At 35.6% G+C, this 17,001-nt stretch overlaps 1 protein-coding gene across 4 annotated transcripts in view; it reads left to right on the top strand.

Annotated features, from left to right (window-relative positions):
• The window catches only part of Dcp1a (decapping mRNA 1A), a 55,201-nt gene that overhangs the window by 16,452 nt on the left and 21,748 nt on the right, over positions 1-17,001 (top strand). For 2 of the 4 annotated variants that reach the window (XM_076837572.1, XM_076837446.1), the window contains exons 4-6: positions 8,912-8,978; positions 11,572-11,601; positions 13,973-14,111. In XM_076837572.1, the coding sequence (XP_076693687.1) occupies positions 8,912-8,978; positions 11,572-11,601; positions 13,973-14,111 (236 nt within the window). The remainder of the gene's footprint in view (positions 1-8,911; positions 8,979-11,571; positions 11,602-13,972; positions 14,112-17,001) is intronic. The other 2 variants (XM_076837647.1, XM_076837521.1) reach the window with 1 other exon arrangement.

The raw sequence follows: 17,001 nt of genomic DNA, 5'->3' as shown, positions 1-17,001 counted from the left end.
ATAGCTGCAGTATTGCATGTTTTATATCAGAAGAAAAGGTCCTTCTGATTATAAAAGTAATATAAAAGCATATTTGACTATACTCAAAGCCAGTTATCTTGTTTTTGTTTTCTGGTTTAGATCTTTTTCAGTATCTTTAGAAGTATTATAACTCTTATCACCACCACCAAAAGGCTTTATTAGACCTCCTTTTCTGCTTGGCACCATACTGAGAAAATCTTCAGCTTCCTCAAATCTTTTTAGAAAGTAGGTCAGATCTAAATAATAAGTGAATCAAAGGACAACATATGCATAAGAATGATTCCCAGCTCTGTTTTGTGACATTTCACAGCATCCCTAGAAGTGTAAAGGGATTTGACAAAGTCTTCAAATGAATTTGAATTCTCTTGATCTTGTATGTGCCTTACACCACTCAAGATGAAAAACTAAGTATAACATTGAATCATAAATTGCTGGATCTTCAAACACGGCTCTCTAAGAAATAGAAGACTCTTCCCCTCAGCTTTAAATTTGTCAATATCAAATAATCCAAATACTTTAACTCTTATCATTATTATTTATTACATTTTCCACGGGGAAGAGCCTTCACCTGAATAGCATAGGAAACATTTGATTTTTGGATATTATTATTTGTGCTTGATTTTAGTACAACCTAATAGTAATCGAATGTTCTGTCATACCACCCTTAAGCTTCTCAGTAACTTGCCTATACACATTTAGGACTTATTGTCACTGGATATCCATTAACTAAATAATTTGCTTTCATCTTGAGAAAATTCATGTATAAAACAGTGCAGTGCCATCATTACTTGCTGTAGCAAAATAATACTATATTGCCAGAAACTTAAGTCTCCTGTGGTTTAATTAGGGGAAATTATTTGGATGTCTTAGCAAGTAAATTGTTGGCAAAAAATATTTGGCCTTTGATTGTGATTTCTCTTAAGGTAAGAATTCTTAACTTTGGTTTAGAAACAAAGTCTCTGCAGTTTTAGCTATCTGGTGAACTTATCTGTCTTTCCTCACTAGTGGCAGTGACAGGCTTAGTGGCAGCTCCCTGGGCTTTCTTGCCAGTTGCATGCATTGAGCATTCTTTATGTTGGCAGACAGAGCTGATTCTTGGATGCGTGTCTGAACCTCTACAGGTCTGCTTCTGGCAGAATTGAGTGTGACTCTTATCCTTTACCCATTAAGCTATCATTATGGCTTCCTTATCTGTATTTCTTCTGCAGACATGCCTTTGAAAGCGTTTGACTCTCTTTTGGCAGTTTATTTGATAATGTATGTACAAATATAGAAGCATGTGTCTTATTTCTAAATTATATTGGATTTCTTTAAGGAAAAAAGAGAGGACATAAGTGAAGATTTATCTTAACTTGACAGCTTTGATGGACTTGTTTTGATTTTTAATATGGATCTAAGAGTTTGACTTAGAATCCTCTGTGAAAACATACTAATTGCATCTGTTTTACCCAGAAAAAGTTGTATGTTCCTCTCTGAGCCTGATATATTACATAATGTAAACTTTTTCTCACCATTATAAATCATATGGGTATGTCCAGATATATATATATATATGTATGTATATATATGTGTATATATATATATGTATGTATGTATATATATGTATATATATGTATATGTGGAAAACAAAATCTCTCATATTTGGAGTTGGTGTTTTGGGTATTCCTTAGCCAAGGTTGGAAGAGGCATATTTAAAGAAAGGTGATTGCATGTAATTGCCATATATGGAGTCTTTTCAAAGCCTTGCTGTGATTTATTCTGTGTTGGGGTAAGCTTTAGCTGCTAAGAGCTAAAGACCCTGCAGTAGATAATGCTTCATAATTACCTCCTATATAGCAAGGTTACTTCTGTACTCTTTCCCTTGAGATCTCAAAGCTTAGTCAATTTGTTGATTTATATCATGTAAAACATTTCAAAATGACTTGTTATTCATTTGGGTTTTTATTCTGTTTGAAACACTTGTAGTACTTTGAAATTCGGTAAACAGGAGAGTCAGTATAAAATGGCTTCCAAAAATGGGAAGTTGTAGTAGTCTACAATCTCAGAGGCTGATCATCCTAGTCTACTTTTCAGGTAGTGCTTTCACTTGCAGGACCCATGGCCAGACGTGGGGCCCAAAGGTTTAGGACAGATTTAGTGTGATTATAGAGGTTTTCTCTGCCAGTGAAACCCCCTTGTAAACAAGGTAGAGGAAAAAATCTTTTTTATGATTTTCTCCGTGAACTAAAGCCAGTTGCTCACTCTGTATATCAGTGTTTCAGTTCACTCTGCAATAACAATAGAAAAATCCAATTAATATTTTATATCTATTAAGAAGGGAAATTTTAAAGTTGTAATTTGCCATGAAGTCTTTTGTGGAATAATGACCTCAATTCAGGATGAAACAAATAATTTGCCATTAAATAACCTTTATTAACAGTGGTTTTCTAAATTGATGAACATTACTAATATCTTTAGAGTTCAATTGATAGTTATGAGATTTTTAATTTATTTAAAATTTCTTGTGCTAGCATTTATATGTTATATATCCTATGCTATCCTTTTAATGTGTAATTTTTTAACTTAATTATTCATAGACTTTCTTTTATGTTTTGCTTTATTCTTTAAGCATAATTGAAGCCCACAATCTCTTTGTTTCTGTAAAATAATTATGACGTTACTGAACCTGGGTGTAGCAGCACATGAATGTAATCCCAGCTGCTCATGAGGCATTAAAAATCTTTTAAATGCTTCTATTATTTGAATGTATTAAGATTTAGGCAAGGGCTGGGGTTTTGGCTAAGTGGTAGAGTGCTTGCCTAGTATGCATGAGGCATTGGGTTCCATCCTCAGCACCACATAAAAATAAAATAAAGATATATGAGGGATTGAACCCAGGGTTGCTTTACCACTGAGCCACATCCCTAGCCCTTTTTGTTTTTATTTTTTGAGACAGGGTCTCAATAAGTTGCTTAACACCAAAAAATAAATATTTAAAATAAAAAAATTTAGGCAAAAGGTGTGTATTGGCAAGATAATTTACAAATGAGGAGATCTGAGTTCCAGTTATGGTTCTAGGACTAGTTTTTCCTCTTGATGTATTAATAAGTCCCTTAGCCTCTCCATTGAACTCGTTTTTCCAACCATAAAAATGCATAGTGGGACTTATAATCAAACAAAATGGCATAGATTTGTCTCTCTCTGCTTCTCCTTGCTAAGTACATCTATAGAATCTGGAAATGACATAGGAAATACTGAGGAGAACCCTAAAAGATAGAAAGAGGAAAATGCTCTGATGAGGAATGCAGAAGTGGCAGAACAACACAGCAGAATGACTTACAACCTGCCGAACAGAAGAAGACCTGAATCTGGTGTTTTCTTAACTCTCAACCTACAAACACAAACCCAGATAGACTCATTCCTCCCTTCACTTGAATGGGACTCCTGCCAACAGTACTAGGTGAGCCAGTCAAAACTAACCGGAAGGATTGGAAGCTCTGCTGATAATGAATGGCCACCAGGGAAGTGTTCTCCCTCCCTTTTATGAAGGGGACAGGTGGGACTGACAAAGGAAATCATGTCACAACCAGCCTGGCCTGGGAAACTATCTTCATCTGTGAAGGATAAAGGCTTCCTTCCCCTCCTAGAGGCCTCAGGTGGCCTGACCATGAGAAACTCCTCCCACCCCACCAAGCAACACTGGCTAAGAAACTCCTGAATTCCCACCTCAAGAAATTAGAAAAAGAAGAGCAAAATTAACTCTGAGCAAATGGAAGAAAGTCATTAACATAGATGAGAGTATAAGTCAGTGACAATAAGAAAGTAGAAAAAGATCAATGAAACAAAAGCTTCTTCTTTGAAAAAAGACAGTGAAATTAACAAACATTTAGAAAGACTAAAGAGAGAAGACATTGATTACCAAAATCAGGAATGAAATGAGAAATTACAAGGCTGAGGCTGAGGCTGTGGCTGTGGCTCAGTGGTAGAGCACTTGCCTGGCATGTGTGATGCACTGAGTTCGATTCTCAGCACCACATATAAATAAATGAATAAAAATAAAGATCCATGCATCTAAAAAATTTTTTTTAAAAGGTTAATTAACATCTAAAAAGAAATTTAAAAAAAAGAAATGAGATATTATAGGTCCTGCAGCTATCAAAAGGGTAATAAGGAAATTTTACAAACAACTATACTCTCATAAACTAAACTCTCATAGACTTAGAAGAAATGGAACAATTCCTTGAAAACTACAAACTATGTAATTCAAACAAGAGAAAATAGATAACAGGATTAGTGCTGCAAACATTAAAGAAATTTGAATCTGTGAATGTATTAAAAGCTTAAAAGCTCCTGAAAAAGAAATCCCCAGGCCCAAGTGGTTTTACCAGAGAATTAAAAATAATTAACATAAATTTTACAGTCTCTGCCAGAAAATACAAAAGGAATGAAAACTTTTCAACTGTTTTTATAAAGCTAAAATTACCCTGATACCAAAACAAGGCAATGACAGTACAAGAAGATAAAACTACAGATCATTTCTTTCATGAACTTGGACATAAGAAGTCATTACCAAATATTCCAAAGTCAAATTCAGCAATACATTAAAAATAAGCATATACAATGCCCAGGGGGGCTTTATTCTAGAAATAGAAAACTAGTCCAGTGTTAAACTAATGTAATATACATAGCAATAACTTAAAGAAAAATTAAATATCATTTTGATGCAAAAAAATTATTTGACAAAATCTAATGCACATTTATGATTTTTTTTTATATATATGAGGGATTGAACCCAGGGTTGCTTTACCACTGAGCCACATCCCTAGCCCTTTTTGTTTTTATTTTTTGAGACAGGGTCTCACTAAGTTGCTTAGGACCTTGATAAGTTGCTGAGACTGGCCTCAAACTTGTGATCCTCCTGTCTGGCCTCCTGAGTTGCTGGGATTACAAGCATGTGCCACCACACCCAGCATGATAAAAACTCTTTGAGTTAAAAGAAATGAATGGTCTCATCTTGATAAAGAGTACCTACAAAAACTTAGAGCTAACATCCTAAACTACATGCTTTTCCTCTGAGATCAAGAAAAAGATGAAGATAGCTATTCTCATTGCTGCTATTCAGCACATTACTGGAAGTTCCAGCCACTGCCATGAGCTAAGAAAGAAAATGCCTACTGATTTGGGAAGAAGGCAATCAGATGACATAACTGTATATGTACACACTCACAGAGCTAATAATTGAGTTTGGTAAGGTCTCAGGATATGAGATCATCACACAAAACCAATTACATATCTATATATTAATAAATGTAGAAAACAAAGTTAAAAATCAGTATATTTTATAACCACTCCTAAACAAAGTAAATTCAGATATCAACATGTACAGGATTGACCTGTGTGCTGAAAATTACAAAGTAACAACAAAAAACATCAGGCATAGATAAATGTAATACTGCTTTTGTGTTTTGAAGGACTAAACTTAATAAAAATATTAATTGTCCTTAAATTGACCCATAGATTTTATACATTTCTTATCAAAACCCACACAGCTTTTTTCATTGATATAGAGAAGATTATTCTAAAATTTACATGGGAAAGCCCAGGCCTAGAAGTTAAAACAATCTTGAAGTATAATGTGGAAGGAATTGGTCTGAACAATTTGGTAGCGGGTGAGGGGTACTAAGGATTGAACCCAGGGATGCTTTGCCACTGATTTACATCTCTAGCCTTTTTTTGTTTTTTTATTTAGAGATAGAGTCTCACTAAGTTGCTGAGGCTAACTTCAAATTTGTAATCCTCGTACTTCAGCCTCCCAAGTCATTGAGATTACAGGCATGTGCCACGGTACCCAACTGCTTTACCCAGTATTAAGGCCTACTTCTGTAATTACAGTAATCAGAACAGTGTGGTAATGGCAGAGGAACAAATAATTGGGACTGAATAAAAAAAATCCAGAAATAGACCCATACAGTATGCCCAACTGATATTTGAAAAAAATCTGAAAGATCCCTCAACAGAGGAAGGTTATCATTTTCAACAAATAATGCTGGTATATTAGACCAAAAGAAAAATAATGTAAGTTTTGGAAGTAATGCTAAGCTAAGAGTTTATAGACTTGACCCCAAAAGCAAGATCACTAAAAGAAAAACTGATACATTAGACCTGGTGAAAATGTAAAACTTTTGCCTTGAGAGGACATTCCTGAAATGATAAAAGAACAAGCTGCAGACTGGGAGAAAATATTTTCAAACCCTGTTTCAAACAAAGTTCTAGTATCTCAAGTATGTAGAGAATTCTCAAAGCTCAATATTTAGAAAAAAAAATCTAATTAGAAGAGTCAAAAGACATTTCACTAAAGAAGATATGAGATAGCAAAAAAGCACATGAGAATATATTCAACATTATTAGCTATTAGGAAAATGTAAATTCAAACCATAATGAATCAGATGCATTGGCAACTTGTAATCCTAGCAATTCAGGAGGCTGAAGCAGGCGGTTTGCATATTCCAGACCAAGCTCAACAACTTAGCAAGGCTTTAAGCAATTTAGATCTTGTCTGAAAGTGAAAGATAAGGGGTAGGGATGTAGCCCAGTGGCAAAGCACTCCTAGGTTCAATCCCCAGTATCACCACCACCAACAAAAATACATATTGAAATATCACCATACACCTATCAGAATAGCTTAAAAAAAAAAAAGTAGTGGTAACAACAAACGCAAGGATGTGAAGAAACTGCATCACTCTTGCATGTATAGGCATGTGTAAAGTGACACTGTCACTCTGGAAAACAGTTTGCCAATTTCTTATTAAACTAAACATGGGACTGGGGGTGGGGGTGATTCAGTGGTAGAGTACTTGCCTAGTGTGTTGGAGGCCCTGGGTTTGATCCCCGGCACCACAAAAAGAAAAATAGATAAATAGGGGCTGGGATTGTGGCTCAGTGGTTGAGTGCTTGCCTTATATGTATGAGGCACTGGGTTCAATTCTCAGCACCACGTGTAAGTAAATGAATAAAATAAAGGTCTAGCAACAACTAAAAAAAAAAATATTTTTTAAAAAAATAGATAAATAAACTTAACTTGCAGCTATCATAATGACTCAATAACTGTACTCCTGGACATTTAACCCAGAGAAATAAATGCTTATCTTCACTCAAAAATCTGTACACAAATTCATAACAGCTTTATTCATAATAAACAAAAACTGGTTCTTAGATGTGTGAATAAATACAATGGAACATTCATACCATGGAATATTACTGGGAGTGAGCAACTACTATTGAGACAAGCAACAACTTGGATGACTCTAGAGAATACGCTGAGTCAGAAAAAGTCATCCTCGTACATACTATATGATTTCATTTATATACACTCTTGAAATGATAACATTATGGAAATAGAGAACAGATTAATTTGGCACTGTTCCCAGTGACTGCAGAGGCTTAGGCAGTAGGATCACAAGTTCAAGGCCAGTCTCAGTAACTTTATGAGACCCTTTCTCAAAATAAAAAGGCTTGAGGATGTAGCTCAGTGGTAGAGTACTGTGGTTCAATCCTCATTACCAGAAAGAAAGGAAGGAAGGAAATGGAAAACAGATTAGTATTTGGCAGGGGTCAGAACTGGGAGGGAATCAAGGGAAGTGTATTTGACTATAAAAGGACAGCAGTGATGCTTGTGGCCATGGGAGTATTCTGTAACTTCATTGATGAATATCAGTATCTTGATTGTAATATTATACCATAGTTTTGTAAAATGTTACCATTGGGAGAGTTGACTTAATTGTATGTGAAAGTGCAATTGTTTCAAAATAAGTTTGTTTAAAAAAAAAGCATAATGATACCCACCCTTCCTGTGCCAGAGCATCATCTTAAGTATCAAAGGAGGAATAAGCTGAGCAAGCTGTGTCATGATGGATGCACATAGTAGCAATAAGCCTTACCCATCCACGTGTTTATTTTGACTTGAATCTTTAGGATTTCTACCTCCATATCCAAAAAAATACAATTAATTTTATATATTGTCATCTTTAAAAATAAGGGTCATTTATCTTACAGCTAATACTTTTTGAAGACTATTTGTGCTGGTCAGCATATGAGGAATAAAAAAGATAGCAAAAGAAGAGTGATTGACATGTAACAGTTGATCTGAATTTGGATGTAAAGCTGTTATTTTTTTATTAAAACTTCACTTTTACTGTAACATAGTTTTTATTCTGTATTTTAGGATTCAAGAGACTCATAAAAATTCTGGGATTACAGGTATGGTGATTACGTATTGTGATACATACCTGTAATCCCACAGGCTCAGGAAGCCAAGGCAGGGGGATCACAGGTTCAAAGCCAGCCTCTGCAGCTTACCAAGGCTATAAGCAACCTAGTGAGACCCTGTCTCAAAGTAAAAAATGAAAATGAATGAGGATGTAGCCCAGTAGTTAAATACTCTTGGGTTTACTCATACAAAAAAAAAAGATTGTGGTCTTTGATTAGCCACAGAACTTGGTTTTTATTTTTTAAGACCTATTTTCATATTTTAATATCAATTTGGAATACATCTTAAAATCAATTATATTGATCTAGTTTTAGTTTTATTGGCAATCTTTTTTCTTCTTGATAATACATAAATAATGGTAAATCTTAAGTTTAATGAGATCTGATAATAATGTCTAAAATCAACTATTCTTTGCAGTTTTTATCTAAATATTTTACCTGTCCTTATTTGTTAAACAGGGTTTGGGAAGGAAGGAGTTTGGGGATTTTTTGTTTGTTTTATTTTTTCTCTTTAGAGGGATTGTTAACAATATGAGGGTATGATGATAAATTCAGTGATATTCTTTGGTGATAATATATTATTTTTATATATGCAAATGCTTAAACCTTATTTCCCCTTACCATTTTTTTCTCTTTGTTTTTCAAGTGTCAATATATAGTATCTGGTTTTATGATAAGAATGACTGTCACCGCATAGCAAAACTCATGGCTGAGTAAGTATGTTGATTTTCTTTTTATTGCCAAAAATTTGAAAAAGGCAGAAAAATCTAACTCTGAACTTGTCTATAATTCTACTACTTCCAGTGTTTGTAAGTGTCTATTTGTTTCCAGTCTTTTTCTTCATGAATACATCAGGTTGATATGTGGATTGTTTTTTTTTTTAGAAAAATAGCCTCATGCTATATATTCTGCTTTTAATGTCAAGGCATTAAATTTTCCTCAGTTGTATTTATAATGACTGTATCATATCTGGTCCAACAATTCATAATTTAACCAAAACTTTACTGTAACTTAGGGCAACCAACTTGCCCAGCTCCAGAGGCTGTCAGCTAATCCAGTACACAGCCTGACCAGCATATGCAGTAGCTACCAAATTTCCACTGTAACAGATGGTACTATATTCAGTGGCCTGTAAGAAAACTCCTGCACACATCCATTTGAATTCCTTTAAGCAAACTTGCTTTTGACACAGACTAGGTTTAGCAGTCCCCAATCCATTAACAGATTATCTTCCAGAAGATTTTGTTACAACCCAAAGTCTTGAAATTTGGAAAATTTCATTGAATTAATGTTCTAAAGGGTGACTCATGTCCTTTCTCAAGCTAGCCTGTAGAAAATATCTTGTGTGGCCTATCCATATTACTAGACTGCCAGTCTGTATTCTGGGAGCCCAAGACACTGTGGTTCTGAAGGAGCTTCAGGGGCTACAGAACTTGGACAGTGCTGCATGGACAATGTGTTCTGGTGTACCTCTGCCTCCTCTTCAATTTTTGCTTAAATCTTCTCAGAAATGTAGATCTTTCTTCCCCATCTGTCAAATCAAAATTCCCTTTGCTCTCCTGCAAGGTTTATACTGCATGTTTGGAAGAAAACAGTACTAATTTTTTTTTAACATTCTAATTTTTAATTAATTGTCCTAAAAGCATAGATAAGTAGTTAACCCCCAAACTTCAGTTTTCAGTTTACATTTTTTTAAGAAAGGTACACATAGCCAAAGCCAAATTATAATCCAGGAATGTCCTGGCATGTCCTGATTGGTTGCTTATTAGCCTCCTACTCTGTCTTCTCTGGCTATGAGCTCAGAAAGCAGGCCCATGTTTATTACTATGTTCACCCTGGAGAGCATCTCTCCCTGTGAACTTGTAGTTGTTTATTAGAAAAAGTGCTGGCTCTCTAGAACCTCTTTTTTCTTACCTCTAAAAAAGATTTATCTGTTTTTCAACAAAAAAGTTCATTTAATTTATAAGGAATAGAGGTTTATGATTTTTAAGTCTAGGAGCATGGTACCAACATCTAGGGAGGGTTGTCTTCTTGCATCGTAATATGAAGGAGGGCATCATATGAGAGCAGGCATGTTAGTGCAGGTCTGCATTATTTCTCATAAAGCCACTGATGCCATCATGAGGACTTCATCTCATGATCTTAACAAAGTCATTGCTTTGATGATCATTTGTGTGTGTGCGTTTACTGGGAATTGCCCTTAGGGCTTTAAGAATGCTGAGCAAACCATGTACCACTGAGCTGTACACACAGCCCTTCATCACTTTTTTCCCCTCCAGGGCCTTGAACATGCTAGGCAAGCACTCTACCGCTGAGCTACATTCCCACCCTTTTTATTTTTATTTTGAATCAGGGTCTTGTTAAGTTTCAACCTTTTAATCCCCAAACTTCAGATCCTCATGCCTCAGCCTCTCCACAGCTAGGATTACAGGTGTGCACCATCATACCCAACTTGTTTTTAATTTTGAAAGTATCAGTGAAGGCAGCTGATTCTTCTGGTTACTAAAAAAACACATGTGGTTTGTTGATCCATCCAGAATATTTGTCTTAAATACCTAAATTTAGGAGTATATTAACATATTCACATATTCTCCTGCAACATGACAGCATTTTGACCCTAAATGAGAGAATCTGGCTCCTTGAGCCCTAACATATACAGAGAAAATTATTCTCAACTTTTTCCTCTTTAAAGGCAAGTGGCACCCCCTAATACCAGACTTCAGATGGCAAATGAAGCTGAAAACTGAGACCTATTGAAAATATTGTATTTAACCCTAAAATAGGATGAGGAAGTAGAAACAGGAAGCAGGGAGGGAGAAGAATATTTGAGGTTCTTTCATACTGTCAGCTTGTTTTACTAGAAACAAAATTAAAGTATTAAAAAAAAATAGAGCTGGCCTGTTAATAGAGGAAGATAATGCCTTATAAATGTTACCATTTTTTTTTAATAAATGACTTTATAATCACCAAAGATAAAACGGAATGTTTTTCATTGTTTTAAAACTGCCAATAGCTGGCCACAGTGGTGCACACCTATAATCCCAACACCTCAGGAGGTGGATACAGGAGGATCTCAAGTTCAAGGTCAGCTTCAACAACCTAACAAGACCCTAAGCAACTTATGACTCTGTTGCCAATAAAAAAAAAAAAAGGCTGGGTATGTAGCTCAGTGGTAAAGTGCCTCTGGGTTAAATCTCCAGAACCCCCCAAAATAAAATAAAACTGCCTCTGTATGTCTCTGTGTTCTACGTAATTCAGAATATCACTTTGATAACCAAAATTACTGGTACTTTTTTTTTTTTTTAGTGTGAATCTAAACAAATGTATCTGGACTGGGTATGTACATAGCTTAGCGGTAGAGTGCTTGTATAGCATGCTCAAGGTCCTGGGTTTGATCCTCAGCACTGCAATAAATAAGCATGTCTTTCAGTACTCATTAAATACAATTCTTCTCATGACTGTTTTGACAGCCACAATATAATAAAAAATTTCTAAGCAATTGATTGATTCCAAGAGATGTTTATAAAATTGGAGGGGCTGGAGGTATAGCTCAGTTGTAAAGTGCTTGAGTATACACAAGGCCCTCGGTTCAACCCCAGCACTGCAGAAATAAATAAAAAAAATAAACTCAGGCAGGAAAAATGTCAAATAAAAAACTGAGAAGTCATGTAGGAAATTGAATGAACTTCTAGGTCTTTTTTGGATATTTTCTTTAGTCAGTGGCAAAGTTGAAAACCCACTACATTCAGAAAACATTGACTTTCCCGAAGAGGGAATCTAGTCTGTTGGAAACTGCTTCTTAACAAATACTTGATAGAATGTTTGCTCAGATAAATGGTCTAAAATTTGGAGAACTCAGGAACTGGGATTGTAGCTTAGTGGTGGAGAACTTGCCTCTCATGTATGAGGCACTAGTTTGATTCTCAACACCACATTAAAAAAAAAAATAAAGGTATTGTGTCCATTTACAACTAAATATGTGTGTGAGAGAGAGACAGAGAGAGAGAGAGAGAGAGTGTGTGTGTGTGTGTGTGTGTGTGTAAGATTTTTTTGGAGAACTCATGAAAGTGAGTTTTATTCCTGATCTTAGAGTCCTAAGGGCATGTTTTGGTGTTAGAGAGAAAGATAGAGAGGCAAGGGTATCTCTCATTAAGTTTGAACTGAAAGAGTCCTTTAGAGTCTAAGCATCGCTCATGTAAGAGTCCTGCTACACCACTTCTGACAGCTTCTGCTTTTAGCAGGAGTGAACTTCATGAGATAGCCTGTTCACAGGTGAATAGAGGTGATATTAGAAATACTCTTTTGAACCAAAATAATGTTGCTCGGTCATAGAGTGCTTTCCTGGCATGTGAGAGGCCCTGGGTTTGATCCCCAATGCCACCAAAAGGAAAAAAAAAAATTAAGATTTTTTAACCTATTTCTTTTAAATAAAAGAGACATCATGTCCCTCCCCACCACACACATAATAATTGGGAGTTCTTGGGTAGGCTGTTTTGAAGCCATAAACTGGCAGTCTATTCTTGTCCTGATCCTATTCCATAAAAACAAACCCTTCATTACTGAATTAATTTATTGCCTGTCATCATTGTCAAGTTCTCTGTTAATATAATCACCAAGTCATGGCTGTTCCCATAAAATCCCACGGCAGGCAGGGTTTATTCATTCAAGTTGAGACTGAAACCTAAATGAGTTAAAAAAAAAAAAAAAAAATAGTTGCCTTATTAAAATATATTATTCTACCTTGAAGGAAAATATAGGAAATAAACTACCTTTGTGCTTGCCACCAACCTGTAATTCCTAACATTTTGCTGTAATTGCTTCAAATGCAGGGAAGAGAACATTCTTTAAAAATGAAAGCCTATAGATAGATTTGAAGTCCTTACACCTATCAGTATCATTCTTTTTTCTTTATTTATACTGGAGGTTGAATGCAGGGGCACTTTACCACTGAGCTACATCCCCAGACCTTTTATTTTTTACTTTGAGACAGGGTCTTGCTAAGTTGCCGAGGCTGGCGTCAAACTTGTGATTTTCTTGCCTCAATCTCCCAAGACACTGGGATTACAGGTGTGCTATCAATGTCATTCTTAAAATCTGAGGCTTTACTTGATTTGTGGATTTTCAGGTGAATAATTAGCTCAAATAGTTCCAGTCAAAATAAAGAGCATTCCCAGGACCACACTAATCTCAGTCACCCACTTAGTGATTTTGAAGAGAGAAAATAAGGCAATCCTTTTGTTCACTTGTAGTGCTATCATTTAACTTTAGAAGATTTGCCAGAAATCTTTTTCAAGGCTAGCTTAGTGTCAGTACAAGCTTTCCACAGTGTTATTCAACTGTGCAGTCTTCCTATGTTTTGATAAAGTGGTTATTTTCACATTTACTTTATCATTTAGTTTGACTGCATTTGAGTTGCTTATAAAAGAAGATCCTTCAGTGGGGTTTTTAGTGTACCTACTTCCACCACCTCCAGAAAGGAATTCTGTATTTTTGTCTTTCTAAATGTGAAATATATTGGTTGGCACTGTTGTTAATGAGGTGGTGAAACTGTAATTAAGTTCCTTATTTCTGGAATGAGAACTCATTCCAGTGTTATGTATTATAAAGACAGTATCATTATGTGACACTGTTATTGTGCCTTCAGAAGATGAACTTTAAGAGCTCTTGGGTCAAATTTTCTCTCTAAAACCTGGTTTTCCTTCTTTAGTGTGGTAGAAGAAGAGACAAGGCGATCCCAGCAAGCTGCTCGAGATAAACAGAGTCCCAGCCAGGCCAATGGCTGCAATGACCACAGGCCCATCGACATCCTAGAGATGCTGAGTAGAGCCAAGGATGAGTATGAAAGGGTAAGGTGCTCCAGGTGCTGACCAGGGAAGACCAGAAGGGGTTGGGGGGAAGAAGGCCTTTGAGAAAGCTTTATGGACTGAATAAGTTATCTCCAGAGCCAACAGTAATAATTGGTCCAAAAAGAAAGCATGTAAAGTCTGAAGGGTAAGAAATCTTTTACCCTGAGAGTACTTGTTTGAATAGGAAAGTTTAGAATGCTTTTTCCCTATACTTATAATTATAGCAAAATAGCTCAGTGGCAGAGCACTTGCTTAGCATGTGTGAGGCACTGGGTTTGATCTTTAGCACCGCGTAAAATTAAACAGAAAAAAAAATAAAATAAAGGCATTCTGTCCATCTACAACTACAAAAAAAAATCCTAATAATAGCAAAATTACTATGGAAGAAAAAGGAGGAAAGAAGTTGGCCCACATCAAGTAGTTCTGGATAAACTTATACATCTTGGAGCTGGGGATGTGGCTCAAGTGGTAGCACGCTCGCCTGGCATGCATGCGGCCCGGGTTCGATTCTCAGCACCACGTACAAACAAAGATGTTGTGTCCGCCGATAACTAAAAAATAAATATTAAAAAAAAAAAAACTTATACATCTTTTTCACACCTGCATCCTCAGTTTGGATGATGAGTAGTCTTAGGAATTTACGTAGATTTTGAGAAGTACTCTAATATTTTGCACTTCATATTACTAAAATGTATATTCATGATCTATAATTGGTAGTGGATAGACAGTTTCATGAAGAATTTTAGATTCCAGATTTAAAATTTGGAATTTTACCTGAAACTGATAATTTTCTCAAGCAGTATTGTCTTTTTCTTCTATTTTACATTTTACCTTATAAGTTAGCTGTTAAAAATTTTCTTCCAAAAGTTGGATGATATGGAAGTTATAGTATGTTAGTTAATTTATTCAATGCATGCTTATGAGTTCACTGTGTGCCAAGAAGTGGACACTTCTTCTTGACAGTATATAGAAGGCTTGCCTATATCTGAGGAACTATCCTGACTTTTCACTTGACATCAATACCTTTATGCCCCACACTTCACTGGAGTGAGACTGAAACTTTCCATGGCTGTTTTTTATTTCAACAGAATTAAAATTGTCACCTTATTCCTCACTGAAGTTTGGTTCTCTTAACCCAATATCATCTTCACCTTACCAAAACTTCAGGAAACAAATTGAGGAAAAGCATCATCTAGGGGTGGGGATTGTGGCTCAATGGTAGAGCATGTGCCTCTATTAAAAATAAATAAAATAAAGATATTATGTCCATATACAACTTAAAAAAAAAAAAAAAGCACCTTCTAAGCCCATGTTTCCCAAACAGTTCTGCTTTAGCACTAGCTTCTGTAGTAATACCAGATGATCTTTGAAAAAAGGTTCAAGTTGCTAAAGAGTTGAGGAAATGTTGTTAGCATGTCTCCTCCTTGCATCCTCTTTTCTTTGCAGTACTCAAGACTGAGCAATTTCACTACCAGGACCATTTCTCAGTGACTACCCTTTAATATCTTAAGAATCTGGAATTCGGGGAACAAAGCTTGAAAAAAAGTGTTCCGGAAGATAGTTTTCTCTAGAAAGGAAGAGTCATATTCACCATAAACTATGATAAATTTTCTGTATTTAACCACCAAAAAACAGTCTCTTTTCCTGAATGGAGAAATGTACATGCAAGCCCATGAAAAGTTTCTACTTGTCTCAAATTCATCAATGTCTCATGGAGAAATAGGAGTAGTTTATGTATGTATGGAAATTAAACATTGGAAAAGCTCTCAACTCTAATACATTGAGAATATATTTTAAGAATCTTTTTTTTTTTTTTTTTTTTTTTTTAGGTTACCTTAGGGCTGTCAGTATAGTTCAATGGTGGAGTGCTTGCCAGGCATGCAGGAGGCCCTGGGTTCAATCCCCTGCACCACCCAAAAAAGGGAAGGGGAAAAAAAAAAAAAGCTTACCTTACATTTGAAAAAAAGAGGGTATCCCTTACTAAAAACTGAGTTAATTTTTTTCCTTTCTATTTCATATTTTTTCCTTTTTCATGCTGGGAACAGACCCCTGAACGTTGCACATCTTGAGCAGCACCCCCCAGCCTCAAAGCAATCTTTTTTTTTTTTTTTTTTTTCACACAAAGCTTTTAAAAACGTCCAGTATCATGTAAGTAATCTAAAAATCTGGGCTGATTTCTAGTTATATAAATATTGCAAAAGTCAGGGCTGGGGATGTGGCTCAAGCGGTAGCGCTCTCGCCTGGCGTGCGTGCGGCCCGGGTTCGATCCTCAGCACCACATACAAACAAAGATGTTGTGTCTGCCAATAACTAAAAAGTAAATATTAAAATTCTCTGTCTCTCTCTCTCTTAAAAAAAAAAAAACTCTAAAAAAATAAATATTGCAAAAGTAAAGAATTTAGAAAGTATAGTAATGTGTTTTTAAGAAAATTCTTCAACAGTATAGAATAAAAAAAATAATGTCTAAAGTTAGATTAGAAAAGAACAAAGGTTTAGTTAACTCTGACAATTCCTTTAATGTATGCTGTTTTTGAAAATTGTAAATAGGTGGAACTTTCCTAAGTAAGCATTTTTGGTTTTTTTATCTTTACTTGCCTGTCATCTAACCAAATGGAGCTGGTATTAGCAGTGACCCATGGATCCATATCTTAGTGTTTGGATAGACTCTTACCAGCTGCACGTGGTTCCAGATGGCCCTTTGTTTATCTTTGGTAGAGACTTGGGGGATTGGCAGAGTCAAGAGTAGAGGTGGGAGTGCTCAGTGGCAGAGCACTTGCTTGGCATGTGTGAGGCACTGGATTCGATCTTTAGCACCCACATAAAAATAAATAAAATAAAGGCATGCAGTCCATCTACAACTACCAAAAAAAAAAAAAGAAAGAAAAGAAAA

Source organism: Callospermophilus lateralis, chromosome 1, assembly GCF_048772815.1.
Source record: "Callospermophilus lateralis isolate mCalLat2 chromosome 1, mCalLat2.hap1, whole genome shotgun sequence".
In the NCBI taxonomy this organism is placed as follows: Eukaryota; Metazoa; Chordata; class Mammalia; order Rodentia; family Sciuridae; genus Callospermophilus; species Callospermophilus lateralis.
Note: the sequence above shows the minus strand (reverse complement) of the source record. Positions and strands in the feature narration are given on the sequence as shown.